The sequence below is a fragment of the Plecotus auritus genome (assembly GCF_963455305.1).
Source record: "Plecotus auritus genome assembly, chromosome: 9".
Lineage (NCBI taxonomy): Eukaryota > Metazoa > Chordata > Mammalia > Chiroptera > Vespertilionidae > Plecotus > Plecotus auritus.
This window is the reverse complement of record NC_137783.1, coordinates 137,593,139-137,619,078: the sequence shown is the minus strand read 5'-3', so window position 1 is coordinate 137,619,078 and position 25,940 is coordinate 137,593,139. Positions and strand designations below refer to the sequence as shown.

Sequence of the window (25,940 nt, the reverse complement as noted above, 5' to 3'; positions counted from 1 at the left end):
ATTGGCTTTTGCTTTAGAGTGATCTGATAACAATTCCTAGACTATTTAAGAAATTAAAATCATGACCAGTTTCATTTGCTACATCATCAGAACTTTTCTACTGAGATTAGGCAGTACAAAGCATCATTTTTGATAAGCCAAGGACAAAAGAATTCAGCTCTTTACTCCCTAATTTTCCAACAAATTCCATATCTTTTTATCTTCCAAGGTTTATTACTTTAGAAACCACTCTTCTCTCTTGCCTTCATATGCCATCATTTTAACAAATAGCTACCAGTTTTTTAGATCAAAAGGTTAATCAGTTTTGATTATGCTTCATTATTCACTTATTTTTGTCATTTCAAGATGGACTTTAAGGGGAAAAATATGTATCATCTTCCATAACGTGGAAATCAAGCCACAACTCTTAGAAGAGCTATCAGATTCTCAGAGTATCTGAGGAACTATGGAAGCCCCACTCCCCCTTTCAATGTACAACAGGTCCTCAAATTACGTCATTTTGTTATAACGTCAATGAGATGACATAAGAGGTTAACTCTTGTTGAATCAATTAGCCTATAGTAAAACTGATTTCATTATACATTGTTTTGCTTAAAGTAACAGAACCTATCGAAGAGTTAAGTGAGGGACTTCTGTATTTAACTAATGTGAAGAGCTCTGACAGTACTTTAAATGGGTTAAGCCAGTGGTCGGCAAACTGCGGCTCACAAGCCACATGAGGCTCGCGAGCCGCGGTTTGCCACTCTGTTGACTAATGAGTTTGCTGACCACTGACCTAGACTCTCGATTCCAATAATTACAGGCTGTTGTTGTTCCTTGTGATTAAGCCCCTATCCCAGTAGTCGGCAAACTCATTAGTCAACAGAGCCGCAGTTTGCCGACCACTGGGTTAAGCCATTCTGATTACTTTATAGAAGAATGTTGTTGACTATTTGCAATGATAAATTATTTTGCTCCTCTGGAACAAGTATGGTCCTAATTTCATAGCATTTCTTCAGATCATTATGATTTGTAACAACCACACTTCTTATAGGACTTTTTATAAGTGGAGCTGAAAAATGAGGTTATACTAGTTCTACAGAAAGGTGGAACAAATCTCACATTACTCCACATAGATATTAACAATTCAACAATCTAGTCCAGGGGTGGGCAAACTTTTTGACTCGAGAGCCACAATGGGTTCTTAAACTGGACTGGAGGGCCGGAACAAAAGCATGGATGGAGTGTTTCGTGTGAACTAATATAAATTCAAAGTAAAGGAGCGGAGGGGAGAGCAAGAGAACCGGATAGAACAGCCGGATCTGGCCCGCGGGCCGTAGTTTGCCCACGGCTGATCTAGTCCCTTAGCATTAATTAGCATTCCGTTATTGGAAATCCACAGCTTGTCTGTGACATGAGAGAGTGGTTATGGGTCAGCATTTTAAAATAAAAATACACTGGCTCATCATTTCATTTTTTATCAATGGTACGCTGATTTCCAATCAGTCACTGTCTTTGTTTTCTTCAGTATAACTTCTGCATTTTTTTTTAGGTCAAGCTACTAGTTTTTAATTAAAAATTTGTTATGATTTAAATTATTTCCTTTTTTAATGATCTCAATACAAGTCTTTTTTCCCTCTAATTTCTCTCCAATTAGTACAGGGCAAATTGTCCCACCTGTGGAATTCTCAGAGGATTCTGTAGAATTTGAATCAGTGCCAGTTTTGTCTTTCAAGGTCTGTTTAGGAAGAGTCTCGTCTTTACTTTCTTGTGCTTGGCTTTCTTCCTCCTCCTCCTCACCATCTGGGAACTCCCACTGAGACTCGCCCGAATGTTCGTTTACATAGAAATATCGTCTATGATCCCTAAATTACAAGAAAGAAAAACACATGTCTTAAGACCCATTCTCCTACAAAGACACTTTCATTTGGTCCTGTCCCAGGACAGCAGTCTGCTCTCACAGGGACGAACCTCTTCTTAATGGACTGCTATTCACAAAGGCAACAAAGAGCTTTGACATTTGTGGATGGAGAACCAAGGAAATTCAAAGCTATTTGCACTGCCAGCAGCTCTGTGAATACAGCCCTGAGCCCTCTCAACTCCAACAGATGACTTAGAAAACACCTCTCATATTCAGATTTTTTTTTTTTTTTGCCAATGCTATTCAGGATTTCAAGTGTCATTAATGGAGGGACTCAATTTCCTAGAACACTAATTTCCCTTCCAAAGAAGAGAACAACGAAGTTTGCGAAAGGTGACTCTTCCCCTCTTGGACGGTGGAATTCACATTTCATATTCTTGATACCAAACACAGTGAAAGCTAAAGAGAGGGAGAGTATCTGGGAGCTGAAAAATAAAAGAGCAAAGATTTCAAATAACGAAAAAAAAAAATCAAGAAAAGCCAAATATAAAAGGAAATGTTTTCATCTGACCTGCTGGCAGAAGATAGTAATCTTGTTCTTCATTCACATCTTCAGCCACGAAGCTTTCCTTAACTTCACCGAGGTTAATCAGGAGTAGTTGCTTCCAGAGGTCCTGTAAAGCGCACAGAGCTCTCGCATGCGCTTAACCCCCAAGCCCGCCCTACTCCGTGCAACACTCTGGAGAGTAAACCAGCTTTGTCCAATCTTGGAAAAAAATCCGTTACATGGAACACTTTAAACATTGATTTTTGTTTCTCCAACGCGTGGCTGGCGCAAACTCTGTAATCGCTTGTGGTGCTTTGCCTGCCAAGCACCGCTAACTGCAGCTGCTCTCAGTCTCCAGACAGGCTGTCATGTTGTCAGGTGGTGGTGATCACAAATCATGTCTGAGATGTCAAAGGTGAAAGGTGAAAAGGGGAGAAGAGTGCGTACCTGTCCCAGTGGCAGGACCAGCCTTTAGGAGTGGCGTTTATTTCATACTGTTTTAGTTGTTCTGCTGCATCCTGAAGTTTTCGTTTAAGGTAGTTTCCATTAAGAGTCCCTTCCCGCCAGTCTGCAATCCGAGTCTAAAATCAACAAACAGCAGTAAGTGTTAAAGACTTATTATTATTTCAGGAGATAGAGATAAGAAGGACACGAGTCTTCTAGTCCGTGACTATATTACTATACTGTGGCAGGAGTAAACCAAAGAGGAACAACAACAACAAAATCCCATCTTAATTACTTGTCTGCAGTGTCCTGAAAAATGAGATTGGACCCCAGTACATTTTTACACTGCCAACTCTTCTGTCCTGTGAAAATGAGTGGCAGTTTTGGTTTTCCCCTTTAGATTATATTAAGATTGGTTCCCCAATAATTTTGGATAGATAGTTCATTCAGTTTAGCAATGTTATTAACCAAAGTAAAGGTTCAGTTCTTAGGAAAACTAGTCAGCTTCCTATAGGAGTTCATTACCTAATCCTACCCTACCATTTTGTATGTACGTATGCTGGTTACAATTGTCTGATAACTTTTCTTTTTAAATAGATTTCTAACGCTTTAACATTTATAAAATAATTTCAACATAATATGACCTTATTGGATCATTATGAAGAATTTTAATTTACTAGAAAGAAATCTGTATTAAAATATATGCCCTTTCAGTTGTACACCTGAAATGTGTTATGAACCAATGTTACTCCAATACATTAAATAAAACATGTATGACTACTGAAGGCAGTGAATATAAGCAACATCATTATATACAAGCTCTCAGTATTCATCTTAATAATTATATTCTGCTTTAGCTAATCATAGTTTTATTTCCTGGGTTAGCAGTTAAAATATGCATCAAGGTTAAACATTCAAATTCAGAATTAAAACATAAACAAGACTGATTCTTCACTTGTAGCATTTCATTTAAACATTGATTATACCAAAAATGGCTCATTACCTCAGTCTGTAAGAGCAGCACATGAAAGTTGGAGATGGACTGTCTATTAATGCCTAAAAATTCAAATTTACTCATCAGGGTATTTGCTAGTTCTCCAATCTGAAACTGTAATGCAGGAAAGAAAAAAAGTTAAAATGAAAATGGAATCAGCAATATTTTCTGTATTAAATAAAATCTTGTATTTATTGTTATAGACACTAAAAATATGGTTCTGCCTATAAATTATATGGTCCTTCTCAAGTAGCTACATCCAAATAGTTATGCAGAATATAAATTTATAATTTATAGCAAAATAACTCCAATAAAATGAAGAATAGTGACAGAAGGTTTAGAGAAATTGAGTACCTACTCTAACACAACATGGAATCCAACAGTTGAAAACAGATCTGAAATGATGTAACTCCCGATATTGTTCATACTATCATTTATCCATTATTGTGTATACTGGCCACAAACTGAAAAATATTAATTCTCCCAATCCCTTCTACATGGCTGTACATTAGCTAGGAACTGGATAAACTCTTTCAAGTCAAAAGAATATGCTAACTGGTTTTCCCAACAGACCAACTCTAAATAGCCACATACTTAATGTAGTCCAATTCTATTAGAAATGACATTGGAAGAAAATTTGCCTTTGTGTAAGGACATGTAGTTCATGTAGAAATTAAATTTATGACTTTTAATCTTTTTTTTTTTAATTTTATTGTTCAGATTATTACAGGTGTTCCTCCTTTTTTTCCCCCATAGCTCCCCTCCACCTGATTCCCCACCCCACCCCATGCCTTTACCAACCCCCCCCACTGTCTTCATCCATAGGTGTAAGAAGACTTTTAATCTCTTTAGTACTTCCAAACTAGAGAAGCCTTTACATTACAGCCTGGCTGGTATGGCTGAAGGGTTGAGCCAGGAGGTCATAGCTGGATTCCCGTCAGGGCACATGCCTGGGTTTCAGGCTCAATCCTCAGTAGGGAGCGTGCAGGAGGCAGCCAATCAATGATTCCCTCTCATCATTGATGTTTCTCTCTCCCTCTCCTTTCCTCTCTGAAATCAATAAAAATAATTCGGGTGTTCTTGGCCAAGTTATTCACAAAACAAATATCTTGGTTGTTGAACCAAAGTTACAAACCTTTCAAGCTGATAACTCAGCATGACAAAAAGTGTCTCAGACAACCAACAAAGGAGAGAATGCTTTTATGGCTTGCAAATTAACCATTAGCACAATTTTAAAACATAAAGAGGCCATCATGAGTGCTAATGTTGTTAAGGGTGTGAAAGAAATAATGATCACAGACAATGGAAGAGGTAAAAAAAACTGTTGATTTGGATAAAGGAAAAGCAGTTAACCAGTGACAAGCCATTTCAGAGGCAGCGATATATGAACAAGTTAAAGATGCTCATGATGACCTGAAAGACATCCCTGGACCAAATGCTAAAATTGATTCATTAAAGGTGAGTAGGTAGAGGTATCGATATATTTAAGCAAATAAATGTTCGTTTATAGATTAAACAGTACATCAGATATGTACTATATATAAGAAAGGTTAGAACAGGGAATCATTTGGGGGTTTGGAACAGATTAACTCAATGACCCCACTGAGCCATGCCAGTCAGGCTCAATTTATATTATTTCTAATGGGAAAAAAAAGATTCAGTTTTCCAACCAATTGCTTCTCGAGATGCCTTCCAGAATGGATTAAGCTCAAGAACTGAGGTTCCACTGTATTTGATAAGCTATTGCTTTCTAAAGGAGGCTTCTTGTAAGAAAGTAATTAAGTATTTATTAGATAATTTATCTACATAAAGTCAGCCTTATAATTCCTTATTTCAGTCTTAAATATGACCTTTTCACCTGAGTAAATGATTTAAATGTGGAGATAAAGGTTACTTTTACTACTTGCTAATAGAAAGTAGTTTAATGGTTAGCCAATTTATCATAAAAATATTTGTCAAGTTACATTAAGGAATATGTATACATACTTTTAAATCCTGTTCTTCTTCTACTTTAGGTGCTGTTTGTACTTTATTCTTCTCTGAAGATTCCTCTACTTCCATTTCTTTGTCAGAATTCTCATCTATTTTTTCTGAATTTTCGGCACCAATTGCTGCAAAAAGAAATAACAAAAAATCATAAAATTAATTCAAAGGGACACTACTGATAGAGCCTAATAAACATTTTCTTACCCCTGTAGAAGAGAGATCTGAAAAGGTTACAAATTTTCTGTTGCTCATGTTTCTTACTTGTTAAAGAAGCCCTAATGCCTTGGCCAGTTTGGCTTACTGCCTGAAGTGTCAGCCCATGCACCGAAGGGTTGAGGGTTTGATTTCGGGTCAAGGACACATATGTGGGTTGTAGGTTCAATCCCCAGCTCTAGTTGGGGCGAATGAGGGAGGCAACCAATTGATGTGTCTCTCCTATATCGATGTTTCACTCTCTCTCCCTCCCTTCTACTCTCTCTAAAAAAAAAAAAAAAAAAAAAAAAAAAATCATTGGGAAAAACATCCTTGGGTGCGGATTAATAACAAAAAAAGCCCTTATGACTTATAAACCTATTATCTTGATAAAACCAAAAAACTTTATCCCTTATAATCATCTTTCTTAAAATGGGCCTATGATTCAAACTTATTTTGTTTTACGACGTTACTCTGTAGTTTCTGCTTTCCCTTTCTCCTTTATTAATCTTTTCTAATCTTCTCTTCCAGAATACCACAAATTCACTTACTTACAAAAGCTAGCTATCAAACTCAGAATACCTGAGGGTTCTTTATCAAGTGAGTTTTGAAAAAAAGACTATATTTTACTTAAAAAATAGTTTTATTGATTTCAGAGAGGAAGGGAGAGAAACATCAATGATGAGAATCTTTGATTGGCTGCCTCCTGCACGCCCCCTACTGGACATCGAGCCTATAACCTGGGCATGTGCCCTGACCGAGAATCAACCATGACTTCCTGGTTCATAACTAGTGAGCAACACCTGCTGGCCAAAAGGCTTTCAAAATCAGAGCAGCATTTTAAACTACCTAATAACTTTCTTTCTGAATTAAGAACTGTAAACAATCTGTATTGGACCAACCTACTCTTCTGGTTGGTGCTGATGTTAGTAATGGGAATCTCCAAAAGAACAGGTTTACCACCAACTTGGAGTAAAGAATAAGAACTCTAGCCCTGGCCAGGTACATCAGTTGGTAAGAGCATCATCCCAATATACCAAGACTGCGGGTTCAATCCTGGTCAGGGCACATACAAGGAGCAACCAATGAATGCATAAATAAGTGGGTCAACAAAACAATGTTTCTCTAAAATCAATTAAAAAAAAATTAGCCCTGGCCAGTGTGGTTCAGTTGGTTGGAGTGTCTTCTATACACCAAAAGATAGCTGGTCCGATTCCCAGTCAGGGCACAAAGGTTGCAGGTTAGATCCCAGTTGGGGTGTATATGGGAGGCAACATCAATGTGTCTCTCTCACTCCCTCCCTTCCTTGATCTTTAAAAATCAATAAAAACATATCCTTAGGAGAGGATTAAAAAGTAAGTAAATAACAGATATGAACTCTTTGTTAGGCTTGCTTCAAAACACCTGCTTAACAACTTATCCCCATATAAAATGTAATTCTTTCAGTCATGAGAACCACTTTTTAAAATAAATTAATCAAATTTGAGCCTGGCTGGCATGGCTCAGTGGTTGAGCGTCAACTTATGAACTAGGAGGTCAGGGTTCGATTCTGGTCAAGGCACATGCCAAGGCTGTGGGCTTGATCCCCACTGTGGGCATGCAGGAGGCAGATCAATGACTGATACTCTCTCATCACTGATGTTTCTCTCTCCCTCTCTTAATGTAAACTTTTAAAAATTGTCCATCAACAGGGGAAGAGTTAAATGTAAAGGAAGACATCAAGCTCGGCCCGTGTGGCTCAGTGGTTGAGCACCGACCTCCAAACCAGGAGATCACAGTTCAATTCCCAGTCGGAGCACATGTCTGGGTTGCAGGCTTGTGCAGGAGGCAGCCTATCAATGATTCTCTCATCATTGATGTTTCTCTCTCTCTCTCTTCCTCTCTGAAATCAATAATAGTATATATTAAAAAAAAAACCCAGACGGACATCCATCCATACCACTTTGTGGTTAAAAACAAATATTTTCAAGCCATGTTTTAAGTGGAAAAAAAAAAAAAATTATGTTGCCTAACAATCTATAGGGCTAATCTCATCTCATTCTTATGGTAATATGTTCATGTATGCATAACTTCAAAAGTAAAAGGTCTAGAATATATATGTAGATAAAGGAGTATGGAATGAGAATAGCGAAAAAAGGGGGTCTCTTTTAGAATTCTACTTCCTGTTCTTCTATATTGTTGATTGAAAAGAGAAAAATCAAACAAAGATGTTTTCATTTATTATCTGTTTTTGTTTATTTGTTGTTTTTTTAACCATAACCTATAAGGTATCTTCTGCTAGGAATAATCAATTAAGGTTTGGTCAAATCTTATTGCTAACTTTCTACTACAAAATTAGGGCCAAATGAAGATAAAAACATTAATTCTGATAACAGATTGGAAAATGCAGCAGGATCTCTTCTACATTACTATGAATGAAGATAACTTGAGTCCTAATGACAGAATCAAACCTATCTATACAGCCAATCAGGCTGGGAAGTGAACCAAGTAAGGAGAGCCCATGGTCTTGTACAGATCAAGAATTATTGTGTCCCTAGCTGGCTTTTTCAGTGGTTAGAGTGTTGGCCTGAGGACTGAAGGGTTGCGGGTTAGATTCCAGTCAAGGGCACATACCTTGGTTGCAGGCTCAATCCCCAGTTCGCTTGGGGCGTGTGCTAGGGGGCAACCAATTGGTGTGGTCTCTCTCACACTGATGTTTCTCTCTCTGTGTGTTGTCCCCTCCCTTCTACTCTCTCTAAATATAAGTGGAAAAAATATCCTTGGATGAGAACTAACAACAAAACCAATTAACAACAACAAGAAAGAAAATTAGTGTGGCAAGAGAGTAAGAAAGGAGGAAAAGGATCCAATCTTGTTTTTCTGTTTCTGAGGGAGAAGTAACCTTCAATCAATAGTGAATACACAACTGAACGGATGCCATACTTTCAGAATCTTAACTCTTCCATTAGTGGACAGGAAAAGGTTGAGAGAAGTGAAAGGAAGCTTCCTTCCCAGCATTTCTCTAAAAGGGTAAAGTGCTGTCCCCCTTTTTTTGCAGAAGAGGGAACAAAAAAAAGGGAAATGAAGGAATTTCCTTCCACATCTTTCATCTCTAGTTTAATGTAAAGCACGAATTACCAGTTTCTCCATTTTCTGGAGTCTCCCGTCCAGTTTTGCTAGAACTCCGGCTGGTAGATTCTGGACTGGTAGCTCGAACAAACATCTTCCATTTTCCTTTTTTAGACATAAGTCTACGCATTCCATCTTGAGATGCTGGCTGGCTGATATCAGAACACGGACTAGACCCTGACACACTACCATCTCCTTCCTCCAAGGCTCGCAACTCTGCCTACAAAGAACATGAAAATAAAGTTAGAGTGTCATAAACTGCTAGTAGCATTAAAAGGTCTGCGAGTAGCCGAAACCGGTTTGGCTCAGTGGATAGAGCGTCGGCCTGCGGACTGAAGGGTCCCGGGTTCGATTCCGGTCAAGGGCATGTACCTTGGTTGCAGGCACATCCCCAGTGGGAGGTGTGCAGGAGGCAGCTGATCGATGTTTCTCTCTCATCGATGTTTCTAGCTCTCTATCCCTCTCCCTTCCTCTCTGTAATATCAATAAAAATATATTAAAAAAAAAAAAAAGTCTGCGAGTAGCCATGTGTTTTCAGAATTTAAATCCTTCGAGAACAGGAAGCATTTCTTAAACACATTTTTCCATTTCTAAATAGCCATGAGAGTTGAACATTATGTTCCATATTCAATTGTTATTCAATAAATACTGAATCATGATTATAGTCAACAAATATGGATTTGAAGGAGATAGGTTCTAGAGATCCTTTGCAATACGTGTACAAAACAGACAAAACTTAACTTTGCTAATCTCTCTTCATAATGTCAAGGAGATATTACTGTTATAACACGTTATGATTTTCCTTCACTCAAGGTGGCAACAGATGAAACTGTTCAAAGGAAATCAGGGCAGAAAATAGGTAAAAGTCAACTTTTCAATCAGGAAAGTTTCCTGTGGACCATATATTTTTAAAAGATGGTGCTTTCCCCCCCTTTTAAAGAAAAGCACTTAAAATATGGGTTCCTTATAATTTTGTTTTTACAAAGCCCATTTAACATGCAAACATGATATGCCATGGCTGATAAGCAGACGTCAACTTGTACTTTGTTGGATTAAAAAAACCAAGTTAATCACAAGAATTTGCAATGCTTATTTGTTAAAAAAGCTAAATAAAATATATTTTATTCACTGTATCTATTCTTAAATTAGGACAACGTCAGTCTTTATTGGTTGTCAGCTACCAAAAAAAAACATTGTCAGGGACCAAAACAACTACAATTCCAATAATTCAAGTTTTTATTGCATAAGCATAAACATATCTAGATGAAAAGAAAAACAAAATTCCGGTAAGTGTACTGTAATTTATGCCCAATGACCCCAGAGTATGATAGTACTGAGAGAAGAAAATGCACCTTAGCTAAAATTTCGAAACTTACTTTTTTCCTTTCCAAAACGAGCTCTAGTTCAAGGGTATCTTGTTCCTCCTCCTCACTTTCTCCAGATTGAACAACACTGCAAAGATCCTCCTGAGAAGGGTCTTCCATATTGTCCAATACAGTTTCCTGTGGTTTTACTATTGTTGCTGTTTCTTCTGTTGTACTTGTTTCTTTCACTTCTGAAACTGGCTCTACTTCCTTACAAATTACCTTTCTTCTCCATCTCTCTTCTTCCTCTTTTATTCCCTCAGGCAATAATGGAGCAAGCAGTGCTGCTGCCACCCCTTTCTTCTCTTCCTCACTATTTGAGAGAGCTTGAATTCCTTCATTTACTTCCTATAAAGAATAAAATAATCTCACTTTTCAAACGAATCTCACCTGAATATATACAATTGTTCATGTAAAAAAATGACTGCATTTTTCAGTCATTGAATATTATTGAAAACCAACTTCCAACAGATTAGTATGTTCGTACCATTTTCCTCATATGTGCATAATGGAAACATTGCTATTTAGAAAGACAGTCTGAACTAGAATCTAGTTGTGGGTGGAACTCAAACACATCCTCCCCCCATTCTCCCTATGTCAAAAGGCAAACTAATAAGAAGCACAAGTAGATTTAAGTAAGGTCAAAGGTTTGTCAGCTCAACACATGACTGTATAATTATTCATCTTTCTCTTCTGTATGATGAGATAACCTCACATTTATTCTATAAAGGTGATTTAAAGGGAAGCAAAATATTTCTAACATGAAATGAGTGATTATATTTAAAGTGTCTATTTCCTCCACTGGGATATTTACTTTATCTCCCTTCTGGAGTTGTAAAGATTAAATTATTCCAAAAGTAATTTTTGGACAACCCCCTACTCTATCATTTAAAAATTCAAGACAAATTAAATTTCAACTCACTGCAAAATGCAACATACTTTTCTTATTGATGAGGCTATAAAAATGCTCCTTTCACTAATAGTTTTAATTAAGGTAACTCACTTCATTTTAAAAAATCTTCACAACTGTTAGAATGGCTATTATCAAAAAATCAACAAAGCCCTGTCTGGTGTGGTTCAGTTGGTTGGGGCATCATCCTATGCACTGAAAGATAGGAGGTGTGCAGGAGGCAGCCAACTGATGTTTTGCCCTCACATGGATGTTTTTCTCTCTCTCCCTCTCCATTCCTCTCTAAAAAAAAAAAAAAAAAAAAAAAAAAAAAAAAAAAAAAAAAATCATTTTTTTTTTTTTTTTTTTAAAAATCAGAGATCGAAGATGGCTGCTGACAGGAAGGTAGGCTGCAAGATACTCTGTGTGAGTGAGAGAATGAAAGGAGAGTATGTGGGCATACAGGGAGTGTCTCTTTCTGAGTGAGGGACAGCTATATTCCAAGGGAATGTTGGGGACTGCCGGACTGGGCTCCCCTGACCAGGCAGCCTCCACTGCTGCTGAAATCTCTCTCGGAGCGACCAGTTCTGGCGCAGAGACTGTACCATCTTCAGGGGAGAGTGGCTGTGATCAGAAGCCTAGCTTTTTTACCTTCAATCGGGAAAAATCAGGTAACTCCCGGGATCCTACAACCACAACACCCAGGGACCAGCTGCGAACCCACAAACAGTGGGTCTCAAGCAGTACAAATTCATATCCTGGACGAGCTCTGCACCTTCTCAACGGTAAGGTCAGATTTCGTCCAGAGAAACGTGAGAGGTGCGATCATTTATGTTTTTTGTTTTGTTTTGCCCTTCTTTCTCTCTGTCCTATTGTTGTTAGTTTGATTGTTGATTAGACTGGTTTTTTGTTTGTGTGATTGTTTCTTTTTTTGTTGATTCTGTTTTTCCTCTCCTTGCTTGTTATTAGTTGTTTGTAGTTTGCATTCATATCTGGGTGTTAGTTGTTTGCATTTATTTTTGGATTAGTTGTTGTTCTATTGAAGTTTTCTCCCCATGTAGTTTTTCCCCCTTCTTTTCTATTCTCTTTCATCTCTTACTTTTTTTCCTTTTCTCAATATCATTTTTGCACCTTTTTTAAAATCCCCTAATTCTCTTTTCTCTGGTGGTCACCTTTGTTTGGGGTTAATAGTATCGTGAATACATTTGTGTTCAGTGCCTTGTGCATTGGGGAGACAAAGAAACAGCCTGCATATAAAAGAAAAGGAAGCATCACCAGAAAAGAAAGTAAACGAAATGGAGGCAAGCAATATGTCAGAGAAAGAATTCAGAGACATGGTCATAATGTCGCTGAAAAGGCTGGAAGACAAATTTAACAATATGTGTAAGAACCAAGAGGAAATGAAGAAGAACCAAGAAGATCACTGCAACAAAGAACTCAATAGAAAACATCAACAGTAGACTACAAGAAGCAATGACTGCATCAGTGAGCTAGAAGACAAGGTAGGAAAAAATATCCAAGCAGAGCAGCATCTAGAAAAAAAGCTTAAAAAACAAGAGGAGAGCCTAAGGGAACTTTGGGACAACACAAAATGAAACATCTGCATAATAGAGGTGACAGAAAGAGAGGAAACTGAGGAAGGAATAGAAAACCTGTTTGAAGTAATAATGACAGAAAACTTCCCTGATATAGTGAAGACAAAACTCACACAAATCCAAGAAGCTCACAGAGTTCCAAACATAATGAACCCCAAAAGACTGACACCAAGAAACATTATAATTAAATTGGCAAACACCAACGACAAAGTAAGAATCTTACAAGTGGCCAGAGAGAGACAGAAAGTTACCTACAAAGGATCCCCCATCAGATTAGCGACTGATTTCTCAACAGAAAGACATCAGGCCAGAAGGGAATGGAATGAAATATACAAAGTCATGCAAAGGAAAGGTCTGAATCCAAGAACACTGTACCCAGCAAGGCTATCAATCAAAATTGAGGGTGAAATCAGGAGCTTCACAGACAAAAAAGGACTAAAGGAGTTTACCACCACCAAATCAGCAATGCAAGAAATGCTAAAGGGTCTGCTGTAAAAAGAATAGGAAGCGAAGAAGGAATACAGGCATAAAAAATCAAAATGGCGACAAACAAGTACCTATCAATAACTTTAAATATAAATGGATTAAATGCCCCAATCAAAAGACATAGGGTAGTTGAGTGGATAAGAAAACATGACCCACATATCTGCTGTCTACAGGAAACCCAACTCAGAAAAAAGGACTCACACAGACTGATGGTGAAGGGATGAAAAACGTTTTTTTTTCAGGCGAATGGAAATGAAAAAAAAAAAAGCTGGGGTAGCAATACTTAAATCCTCTAAACAAAAAAATCAGCAAAGAAATATCAATCCTAAATGACACACTAGATCAGATGGAATTAACTGACATCTTCAGAACATTTCACCCCAAAACCACAGAATATACATTTTTCTCAAGTGCACATGGGTCATTTGCAAAGATAGACCATATGCTGGGACACAGGCAACGTCTCTTCAAATTCAAGAAGATAGAAATCATATCAAGCATCTCCTCAGATCACAATGGCATAAAGCTAGAAATCAACTACAATAAAAACAATAAAAAGCCAAAACCGGTTTGGCTCGGTGGATAGAGCGTCGGCCTGCGGACTGAGGGGTCCCGGGTTCGATTCCGGTCAAGGGCATGTACCTTGGTTGCGGGCACATCCCCAGTAGGGGATGTGCAGGAGGCAGCTGATCGATGTTTCTCTCTCATCGATGTTTCTGACTCTCTATCTCTCTCCCTTCCTCTCTGTAAAAAATCAATAAAATATATTAAAAAAAAAATAAAAAAAAATAAAAAACCATCAAACACCTGGAGGCTAAATAGCATGCTATTAAATAATGACTAGGTTATCAGAAAGATCAAAGAAGAAATAAAAAACATCATGGCAACAAACGACAATGAAAACACAACAATCCAAAATCTATGGGATGCAGTGAAAGCAGTCTTGAGAGGGAAGTTAATAGCTCTACAGGCCTACCTCAAAAAACAAGAAACAAGGTCAATAAATTATCTATCTCTACAACTCAAAGAGTTTGAAAGAGAGCAACAAGAAAAGCCCAGCAGAAGGAAGGAAATAATAAAGATCAGAGCAGAGATAAATGACAGAGAGTCCAAAAAACAATACAGAAGATCAACAAAACCAAGAGCTGGTTCTTTGAAAGGATAAACAAGACTGATGAACCTCTAGCCAGGCTCACCAAGAAGCAAAGAAAGAGGACCCAAATAAACAAAATCAGAAATGAAAGAGGTGATGTAACAACCAATCCCACAGAAATACAGATTATGAAAAAATACTATAAACAACTCTATTCAAACAAAAGGGGCAATCTAGATGAAATAGACATATTCTTAGAAAAATACAAGCTCCCAAAACTCAACCAAGAAGAATAAAAAAACCCGAATAGGCCGATAACTACCGAAGAAATTGAAGCAGTGATCAAAAATCTTCCAGCAAACAAAGTCAGGACCTGACGGCTTTACAGGGGAGTTCTACCAAGCATTCAAAGAACAACTAAAACCTATCCTCTTCAGCCTATTCCAAAAAATTCAAGAGGAAGGCACACTTCCAAACTCTTTCTATGAAGCCAGCATTACCCTAATCCCCAAACCAGATCAAGACACCACAAAAAAAGAGAACTACAGGCCAATATCCTTGATGAATATAGATGCTAAAATCCTCAACAAAATTCTAGCAAATTGGATTCAGCAATACATTAGAAAGATCATACACCATGACCAAGGAAATCTTATTTGTGATTACATGGATGGCTAAGTAAAGTAAGTCAGAGGACAAATACTATATGATTTCACTTATGTGAAATTAAAAGAAAAAAACAAACTTATTCAGAAATACAGAGAACAAACTGATAGTTGCGAGGCGGGCTAGTGTAGGGGGTAAAGGAGAATAAGAGGTACAAACATCAAATATAAATAAGTCACAGGGATATAAGATGTAGCATGAGAAATTCTATACTAATAATAAAGGAATATGCAAATGATCTGGGATACCATCACAGTAACAGTAACGACCAAACAGCAGGCTGCGTGGGGTGACAAGGCTGGAAGGGGGGTTAGTGAGGGACGACCAAATGACTGAACAGCACGCTGCATAGGACGACTAGGCTGCAAGGGGGGAGTTAGTGAGGGATGACCAAACGACTGAACAGCGGGGGGGGGGGGGGGGGGTGTGTCTGTGAAGGATGACCAGGCCGGTGTGTGTGTGGGGCAATCAGGCCAGCGGGGGCGGGGGGGCAGTTAGGGGTGACCAGGCTGGCGGCAGGGGGGGTGCAGTTTTGGGTGACCAGGCCGGCAGGCAGAGGCGGTTAGGGGTGATCAGGCTGGCAGGGGGTACAGTTATGGGTGATTAGGCAGGCAGGCAGGTGAGCAGTTAGGAACCAGCGGTCCCAAACTGTGAGAGGGATCCTGGATTGGAAAGGGTGCAGGCTGGGCTGAGGGGATTCCCCCCCCTCCCCTGTGCACGAATTTTGTGCACCGGGCCTCTAGTATAGTCAATAATATCGTAATAACTTTGTAAGATGACAGATGTTTAATAGATTTATTGTGATGATCATGTTGTAAGGTGTATAATTGTTGAATCACTATTTTGTATACCTGAAACTAATATAATATTGTATTGGCAACTATACTTATGTGGAATCCCAAAATAAAACTATTCTGAAGTGTAGAAGGGGAACTGAAGCTATGGCTACTGGCTGCTCCCACATCTTTTAAAATGACCCAAGGAGCCCTATGGTATCCTAAAGCTCCAAAAGAATCACTGAACTTGTTTAACTCCCATAAATGCCACAGAATAAACAGAAACAGATTAAGTAAAACTTAAGAAACAGGATTTATCTTATTACACATCCGTGTTGTAAAATATTAATAGAAGGCCCAGCCGGTGTTGCTCAGTGGTTAAGCATTGACCTATGAACCAGGAGGTTATGGTTCCATCCCTGGTCAGGGCACATGACTGAGTCGCAGGCTTGATCCCTGCGGGGGTGTGCAGGAGGTAGCCGATCAATGATTCTCTCTCATCACTGATGTTTCTCCCCCTCCCCCTGCACCTTCCTTCCTCTCTGAAATATCAATATATATAAAAGCTTAAGTGACCGTCAGACTGTTCACCCGGTAGTTATGACATGCAATGACCATAGGGGGCAGACGCTTTGACCCGTAGAGGAGGGAGCCCGATTCCTTGCATAATTGGCCGGGTGTTAAGTTGTTGCTAGGGCATTGTAGGCCCCTAATCTGCTTCACCCACACCCTGGATCCATTGGGATGTCGGAGGCCTGGTGCCCGTGTATTGGTGGGGTCCCCCGGCCTGGCCTGCGCCCTCTTGAAATTTGGGACCCCTTAGGGGATGTTGGAGAGCTGGTTTCGGCCCGATCCCTGCAGGCCAGGCCAAGGGACCACACTGGTGCACGAATCTGTGCACTGGGCCTCTAGTATGTGTGTGTGTATATATATATATATTTATTTTAACAGAAGTCTTCTATACCTATGCCACAGTAACATTCAATTTCTTTAGATTTGGCCCAGCCGGCATAGCTCAGCGGTTGAGCATCCACCAGTTCCATTCCCAGTCAGGGCACATGCCCATGTAGCAAGCTTGATCCCCACTAGGGGGGAGCCGATGGATGATGCACTTCTCTCATCGATGTTTCTTTCTATCCCTCTCCCTTCCTCCCAAACAAATAAGAAAAAATTCTTTAGATTTGAAAGTATGTAAACGAGGTTAAGTTGTAACACTGACCTTTTTAACTTCTCGCTTGGCTATGACTGGTCCACTTTTACTACTGGAAACAGAAATATTTTTCTCCTTATTATACATGTCTGTATTTACCACAAAACTAGTTTCAGCACCTGTTACCGAACTTAAAAAGAAAAAAGAATATAAAATATTATCATTAAAAGATAAAGACTTAAATTTCCTTCTTGGTAATTTCTTTTTCAAGGTATTCCTACCTGGGTTGGTAATGTTGTAATCCCTGTACCTGGGTGGCAAGATACTGGGGTAATTCCCATGTCACTTCATTTGTTTGTGTATTCCAATAATAATAGCATCCTGTGTTCTCATCCCAGACTTCTTGCCAATCTCCCATCTCAATCTCAACTATAAGAAAATAAAACAAATTTTAAGAAGCACAAATTACTCCACAATTTGGACTTATAATCCAAGTCATCTCTAAAGCCGTAACAATTTACCACAGGATTTCTCAACCTTAGCACTGGGACAGGATAGTTCTCTGTTGGTGGATGTGGGGGTGGGGGGGGCACGGGGTGGGCAGTTCTATGTTGTGTTTAGCAGCACCCTGGCCTCTACCCATTAGACGCAGTAACACCCCCCACCTCCTGTTGTGATAACCAAAACTGTCTCTAGACATTGTCAAATGTCTCCCAGGAGGCAACTCCCCACACCCCATCATCTTGGCACATATGTTTTAAAAAAGCAGTTTGATAGTGCAAAAACATATTTTGAACCCCAAAAGACTTTTTAAAATAATAGCTTCAATCATTCACTTGGCAAAATCTGCTACTGGTTAAAAGGGCAAGCAATTGCCCTAGCTGGTTTGGCTCAGTGGATAGAGCGGACTGAAGGATCCCAGGTTTGATGCCGGTCAAGGCACATGTTTCTCTCTCTCTCTCCCCCTCTCCCTTCCTCATTGAAATAAATAAAAATATATTTTTTTTAAAAAGGGGGCAAGCAATTATCTTTCAAAAAGTAAAAAAAATATATCCTAGTAATTCTCAGAGTTAACTACCCTATCCTACTTATTTTTCAAAATATTGCATTTAAAAGGCAGAATCCTACAGTCTGGGGCTAAAGCACATGGGTATTCATCTTTGGGAATCTCACTGCCCAGAACACCTTTAAGGACTACACTTTAGACTTCTTTAAAAATCAAAGGATTGGTGTGCCCTCCCTAAGCCCTTCCTTGTTCCACTATCCTTAGTTTTAATAAACATACTCTCAAAAATAAAAATATATTAATAAAATCAAATCAGCCCTAGCCAGGTTGGCTCAGTGGGCAGAGCGTCAGCCATAAACTGAAGGGTCCCAGGTTCGATTCTGGTCAAGGGCACATGCCTAGGTTGCAGGCTTCATCCCCAATAGGGGGTGTGCAGAAGGTGGCCAATCAATGATTCTTTCTCATCATTGATGTTTCTCTCTTTCCCTGTCCCTTCCTCTTTGAAAAATCAATAAAGATATATTAATAAATAAATAAAAATAAAAAGGATCAAGCTTACCTCCTGCCAGTGAACACTGAGTGTCATACTGCCACCCTGATGTCTGGGTTGAGTCTGTTCCATTTGACGTAGTGGAAGAAAGGGCAGATGCTGCTGATTCCTTTGGCTCTGGGCGAGGTGGAGTTGGAGGTGGAGCAGAAGCTCCTGTAGGAGCAGCAGGCTGAGGAGCTGTTATTGCATCAATCTCCTTTAGAAAGAAAATAGCAACAAATGCATTCATTACATCAAAACCAGAAAATGACAATCACCTTTTAAAAAAATCCTACATGCTCAGTTCTTAGCTTCTCAAATCAATATCCTCATATTCTAATTAAACAATTTCCCCAAACCTTTCTATTATTATTATTATTTTTTTAATATATTTTATTGATTTTTTACAGAGAGGAAGGGAGAGGGATAGAGAGTTAGAAACATCGATGAGAGAGAAACATCGATCAGCTGCCTCCTGCACACTCCCTACTGGGGATGTGCCCGCAACCAAGGTACATGCCCTTGACCGGAATCGAACCTGGGACTCTTCAGTCCTCAGGCCGATGCTCTATCCACTGAGCCAAACCGGTTTTGGCTATTATCTATTTTTTTTACAACATTAACAAAAAGAAATATGAAGAGCCCTAGCCAGTTTGGCTCAGTGGATAGAGCATCGGTCCTGGGTTTGATTCCTGTCAAGGGTTTCATTCCTAGGTTGCAGGCTCCTCCCCAGTCCAGGCCCTGGTAGGGGGGCATTGCAAGAGGCAACCAATCGATGGGTTTCTCTCACATCAATGTTTCTATCTTTCCCTCTTTCTTACACTCTCTCTAAAAATCAGTGGAAAAATATCCTCAGGTGAGGATTAAAAAAATAAAAAATAAGGTAATATGAAGAGGGACTAAGGGGAGGGACTAAGGAAGACAGATAAAAGGGGAGAAGAGAGAGGAAGACACAGATTGACAAGTATGCTAACCAGTGAGATCTAAGTCCCAAAGTGGCTCCAATAACTTAAAAACCCAACAAAACAAAACAAAAAAAACACCACTAACCGCTAGGAAGTTGGCCAATGTACTATCAATATCAGTTGACTGGTTTCCATTCTCTTCTTTAGACTGTGCTGGTTTTTCCAAAACATCATTCTCTTCATCATCACTATCAGCATATGCACCAAGTAAGCATAAACCTCCTAGAAGCAAAGAGGTAAAGAACTTTAGTAATAACAATGCTAATATGTCCTAGGTAGCATCCAAGGAAAAATATAACATGGTTCTTTAAACAGTTTACATTTAGTTTACTTACAGATTAGAACAAACCTTAATTAAAATAAACCATCAATGAACTACCTGATAGGTAGAAATTACATTATGCATTTAGAGCTAAGAAAATCAATCTGCATAGCTACTTGACACCCTACTCAAAATACATGCTCAAGCATTCAACTTTATATTCTGTCAAAAAGCATACAGTATATCCTGATTTTTATGTATCCATCTCAAACAAGTAAACCAATTAGGATTTAGTGGATGAAAGAGAAATTTTCAAAACTAAAAACAAAATTCTTTTCCAATTATTTTTTCAAACAAAACAGAATTCAAAATGCTAGACCCAAAACAAAAAACAAACAACAACACTGGTACCAATTATCAATGTCTTCCTCAAACTCAAGTCCAGATACGGCCCTTGAAATGCTGCTATGCTATTTCCTTTGTATCACCTGTGACTACTTTAATGTCACAAATTAAGTGAGCACATACAGGGGTGGGCAAAAGTAGGTAAGAACTCTGTGTTAAAGTGAGCTTGAGTATAACAACTAGACTACAGAATGTGTAAATAATTAAGGCCGGTAATTTGTGCACTTATGAGATTTCTTTGTCGTAATTATTTCATAAATGAATTCATGGGTTCAGATAAAAGTAAACACAAATTGTTTCATTTATCATACAAGAAGAGTTCATATTCAATGCTTTAATCACATAAATCTTGTTTTAATACATATGTAAGTTCTTACACTAAACATTAATTTCGAAAATACTACTTTAAACTGCTTAGAATGGGAAGGAGATATTTGACAGTGTTACCAAATATTTCATTTTTCATGGTTTTGGGGCACACCAGTCAATTTTCCGAATTTTCTGAACAAGAGTATGTAATAGCCTTGTAAGGGTACAGCTACAAAAGTAGACATTTCTGTATGGACAAATTCTGCCCTTTAACACTCAGCGCTGATGGTTTTTTTTTTTTTTTTCTGAGAGAGAGAGGGGGGGGAGGGGGAGAGAGGGAGGAAAGAGAGAGAGAGGGAAAGAGAGAGAGGGAAAGAGAGAGGGCGCTGATGGTTTTTTGAGGGAAGGAGGAAGATGGAAAATTTTTACATAAAAACACTTCCTAGTTTAGAAACAATCATAGATCTAATTACCCAGGTCACTGTCCTAAATGCTACATATACCCTTTGGTAAAAGGTTCCAAACCAGGTGAGTTGTGTGGAATTTTAATTACGAAATTCCCCAAGCTTGGAATGAATGTGTCTCATAGGTAATAGGTTTCGCCAAGGCTCCACTATATTTATTCCTTTTTTCTTCACCTCCAGGGGTGGGCAAACTTTTTGACTCGAGGGCCACAATGGGTTCTTAAACTGGACCGCAGGGCCGGAACAAAAGCATGGATGGAGTGTTTGTGTGAACTAATATAAATTCAAAGTAAAGGAGCGGAGGGGAGAGCAAGAGAACCAGATAGAACAGCCGGATCCGTAGTTTGCCCACAGCATAGCATATACATCAAACCTCTTCTAAGCTCCTAATAATATAATTACTATTAAATAGCAAAGTGAATGAAAATTATTAAACTTGGTATTTGGGGGAAGAGGCATACTTAATATTGTTAGAGACACCATACATTAAATTTATTCAATATATTTTAATATATTCTTTTAGTTATTCTCATCTTTGAGGATATAACCCCAAGAAAGAATTTAAAAAAATTTTTTGCACAAAGTTTTCTAAAAGCTGTGAACAACTCAAATGTTCTCAAATCGGGGAATAGCAAATCAAACTGCAGCACAGTACCAGATGCAATATTATTTTATGATCAAATCAGATCATTATAGTATTACATGGAACAGTGCTAAGGGGACAAAAAGTAATGTTAACATTAAAAACAAGATAAAAGCAAATAATGAGCCGAAACCGGTTTGGCTCAGTGGATAGAGCGTCGGCCTGCGGACTGGAAGGTCCCAGGTTCGATTCCGGTCAAGGGCATGTACCTGGGTTGCAGGCAAATCCCCAGTGGGGGTTGTGCAGGAGGCAGCTGATCGATGTTTCTCTCTCATCGATGTTTCTAACTCTCTGTCCCTCTCCCTTCCTCTCTGTAAAATATCAATATATTAAAAAAAAAAAAAAAAGCAAATAATGAAATGTATGTAAATTCTAATTTCATTTCTGAAAATTTAATCCATACATTGATAAGAACAGGAATAAACTTAGAACACTGAAAAAATGTTCACAATATTCTGCAAAATTATTAATCTTAGAAAAATAAGTCTCACAGGACCATGTCCTAGACTACTACTGGGATGTTGTTGCTACTTGAAACTAGAGGAAGCAAGGCTATTCTTTGGAGCCATAGTCCTTAGCAGCATTTTTTTGAGAAGGATAATATGCTTACCTTTAATGTATGGTGTCACACTATACAAATCAACTAACTATATCAGGTAGTAATTTTTTTTTTTTTTTTCAGGTAGTAATTTCTTAGGTATTTTTTATTTTCCTAACAAGCTTCTAACAGTAACTGTGCATTATACTTTTAGTAACTTTATTATAATTTTTTCATCACAATGCTGAACAGTTGTTTTTAACCCTTTTAGTCAGAGAAACTATTAATAATCAAGATGATAAAAGCTATAGACCTCCTTCCAGGAACACACATTTGAGTGTGCAATTTCAGGGAGTCCAGAGACCTCCAACACTCATTTTGTGGTTGTTGCTAATCCTCACCTGAGGATATTTTACCCACTGCTTTTTCAGAGAAGGGGGAAGAGAGAGAAACATTGGTATGATAGAGACACCTTGACTGGTTGCCTCTGCATGACCCCAGACAGGGATGCCGGGAATGAGCCTGCAACCGAGGTATGTGCCCTTGTCCAGCACCCTTCAATCCTGGGGTGTGGACACCCTATCCACTGTGCCAAACAGGCTAGGGGGCTTCCTTTGCTTTTTGTTGGACAAACTTTTTCCTATAATTTAAAGTAACTGGTATGTTAAGAACTTTAAGAACTGAATAAATTGATATATTATTACCTTATAGGATGATGTTGGAAAAAATGAAAACATTTCTGTTCATAAGGCATATAAAGGCCTGAAGTGCTGACAAAGCAATCAAGGAAATTTCTCCTAGAAAAACTGAAATTCTATCTTACATGATTCTTAGACTTAAATGAAATAATATATGTACTTTACAAATACAAAATGGTATTTTCTAGTTTGGAAATTTCTCTCAGAACCAAGTTTTAGCTTTTCTAACCCACACAGGGTTTTCTTCTTTTTTTTTAAAGTGACAAATGGCAGGAGGAGGAACAAGCATCTATTATTTCAGGATTTCAAGTGTCATATAGTACAAAAAGTATACCACACTTAAGAGGATAAAATTATTACCAATTATAGAATATTTAGTATCAAAACTTTTAATCTTTTGATCTACTTATATAAAACTAACATTTTTTATACTTCCCTGTGTCAAAACTTTATATAAATTTTTCAATGTAATCATCAAAATAACATAGAGCTGAAGATCCATTTTACAGGTGAATAAGGTCCTGATTTCTCAGAATGAATGCTGAAGTGAAGATTTGAACGCAAATTTGTCTACAAAACCACTGCCGCAAATATTCCTTTTTTTAATATATTTTTTTAAATTGATATTTTACAGAGAGGAAGGGAGAGGGATAGAGAGCTAGAAACATCAATGAGAGAGAAACATCGATCGATCAGCTGCCTCCTGCACACCCCCCACTGGGGATGTGCCTGCAGCCAAGGTACATGCCCTTGACCGGAATCGAACCCGGGACCCTTCAGTCCGCAGGCCGAGGCTCTATCCCCGGAGCCAAACCGGTTTCGGCTGCAAATATTCCTTAATTCAATTTCAGCTCCACAAACATTTGGTAGGTACAAATCAAAGCAATGTGTTAGAAAAGAAATAGAAACTGATGGTGTTCTCTAAAGCCAGGTGGGGAAGCCAGAAAACTCATTACAAAATGGCAGTAGAAGAAAAAGTAGTATATTTTGGGTACAGATTAAACAGCAACAAATTTTACATTGGTTGAAGTGTACATATACTAACAAACTATCACAAATAGATTTAAAATTCCATTTTTTTGGGAGAAATATAAATTAGCCAACACTGAAGCTGTCAACAAAACACTCTATAAACAAATCCAATCTGATCCTTATGAAATATATTATAGAAAAAATGTAAAAAAAAAAAATCTATTACCTGTTGCTTTAACGGCTGTGAGTCTGGTGGTCATGATTGGTTTTGGAGGATTCTGAACAACTCTGGGAACCTCCACCACCACTTCCTGTTCATCTGGATTTGGAAAACGAACAAAAGAAAACTACAGTCATACGATGGACCAGAGAAAACACTGCAGGTGACAAAACCAATCTTTGATTTGACCTTTCAAGTCCAGATTTCATCTTTTTAAAAATAGTGTACAATCCATCACTGACCCAAATAATTTGGGAGATAATAAACACAGCTAGAATCTTCTGTCTCGTGACTCCAACATTAAGAATCTGAACATTATAAAAAAAGAAAAAAGATCTGAACATTATGAATAAAAATTACACCTGAAATAATTAAACTCTTTCTCTCTCTAAATGTTCTCTAGGCTACTACAAAGCCTTTACAACAAGCACAGCCATGGCGTTTTCTTTCGCACGAGCTACCCAGCGTGTTTTTTTAAACATCTGAAACGATCGCAACTTCTCCGGAGTCAGTCTGATCCCTGGATTAGAGTTATCGAATTACTTTTTGTAAATAATTTTTTTTAAAATTACAGATTGCATTCCATATTATTTTGTAGTAGTTTCAGGTGTACAGCGTAGTGGTCAGACAAGTACCAGTCCCGGGAGAAACAAATACTTGGGATACCCAAAAGCCTCACTTCAGAAATTTTTGGGTGGGGATACCTGCCAATTTGGGGGTTACCGAAGCTTTGGCTGACATAATAAAAAGGGCTTGCTCACTTCTAAAGAGTCTCGGGTTCAACAAAAACGAAGGGAAAAGCAGATGACATGTAGAAAAGGCCAGGTTCCCGGTCACCAAGCCTTGGACGCGGAAACTCATACTCTCCCATCTACCGCATAAGTTATCCATACACAGGGCGGACGTTGACGAGGTTCAGGGTGCCGCGCCGACCTCTGCAGCAGAGATGGCGCCTCTGGGATCCCCGCGCGCGGCTCTGCGTCCCTTCGGTCGTCTTGGGGCCCAGAGCTGTCCTCCCCGCAGGCCCCACGCGCAGGCCTCGGAAGCGGATGCCGCCCTCCCGGTTTATTTTCCTCCTAGGGTCCTTCCCGAGGGACTAGGCCGCAAGCCCCGAACTCGAGTTTCGGATGCCCCACCTAGGGGCTGGGGCCCCTCGCGCACCCTTACCTTCTGAAGGCGAGTCTTCCGGGGCCGCGGCGGCAGTCACCGCGGTCGTCGTTGTCGTCGGCGCCGCCGGGGCTGGCTGGCTAGGCGTCGCCGCCGTCGAGTCCGGCTCGGTGTCGGGTTCCGGCTCCGGGTCCCGGCCTGGCGTGCTGCTCCGGGGACCCGGCGGAGAGAGCTGCAGGATAGGCCTTCGGCCGGGTACCACCCGGGACTTCTTCCCCATCGCGAGCCCAAGCGCGAGCTGCGAGCGTCAGGAAGCCGAGAAGGGCGGTGCTCGGCGCGGCGCTGCGTAATCAATATTCATGCCTCGCGACACCGCCTCTTGCGAGGATCCGCTTTTAACGGCGGAGCGCGCGTTGCGCAAGCGCCTTGAGCCCAGTACATTCTTCTGGCTCCTCCCCCCAGGGGAGAGGGCGGGCTTTATTCTCAGAGATAAGCTATTGGCTATTTTGGCCTATTGAAGGGTCCTATAGCCAATGGAAAAAGGAAGAACGACTGAGCGTCAAGCCAATTGTACGGAAGGGCCTGAGTTTAGAATTATTTCCCCAGCACCTCTGGCCCCACCCATGCGTCTTTTGCGGAGTCTTTTCTTATCCCTCTTGTCTTCCATGTTGTGCCTGTTTTCTGCCTACTGT

The 25,940-nt window shown here is 39.3% G+C and overlaps 1 protein-coding gene across 4 annotated transcripts in view; it reads right to left on the bottom strand.

The window, feature by feature from the left end:
• Positions 1-25,700, bottom strand: part of FNBP4 (formin binding protein 4) — a 38,438-nt gene extending 12,738 nt beyond the window's left edge. For 2 of the 4 annotated variants that reach the window (XR_013959098.1, XM_080642412.1), the window contains exons 1-12: positions 25,309-25,700; positions 24,148-24,240; positions 19,716-19,852; positions 18,696-18,882; positions 17,412-17,559; positions 17,200-17,320; positions 10,488-10,823; positions 9,121-9,331; positions 5,812-5,936; positions 3,835-3,939; positions 2,835-2,968; positions 1,657-1,844 (exon numbers count right to left, since the gene is read on the bottom strand). Coding sequence is in view for 2 of the 4 variants with exons in the window: in XM_080642412.1 (XP_080498538.1) it covers positions 1,657-1,844; positions 2,835-2,968; positions 3,835-3,939; positions 5,812-5,936; positions 9,121-9,331; positions 10,488-10,823; positions 17,200-17,320; positions 17,412-17,559; positions 18,696-18,882; positions 19,716-19,852; positions 24,148-24,240; positions 25,309-25,528 (2,005 nt within the window). In the remaining 2 variants the exon portion in view is untranslated. Of the gene's footprint in view, positions 1-1,588; positions 2,515-2,834; positions 2,969-3,834; positions 3,940-5,811; positions 5,937-9,120; positions 9,332-10,487; positions 10,824-17,199; positions 17,321-17,411; positions 17,560-18,695; positions 18,883-19,715; positions 19,853-24,147; positions 24,241-25,308 lie in introns of those variants that run through there. The other 2 variants (XR_013959099.1, XM_080642413.1) reach the window with 2 other exon arrangements.
• Positions 25,701-25,940: the final 240 nt, after the last annotated feature.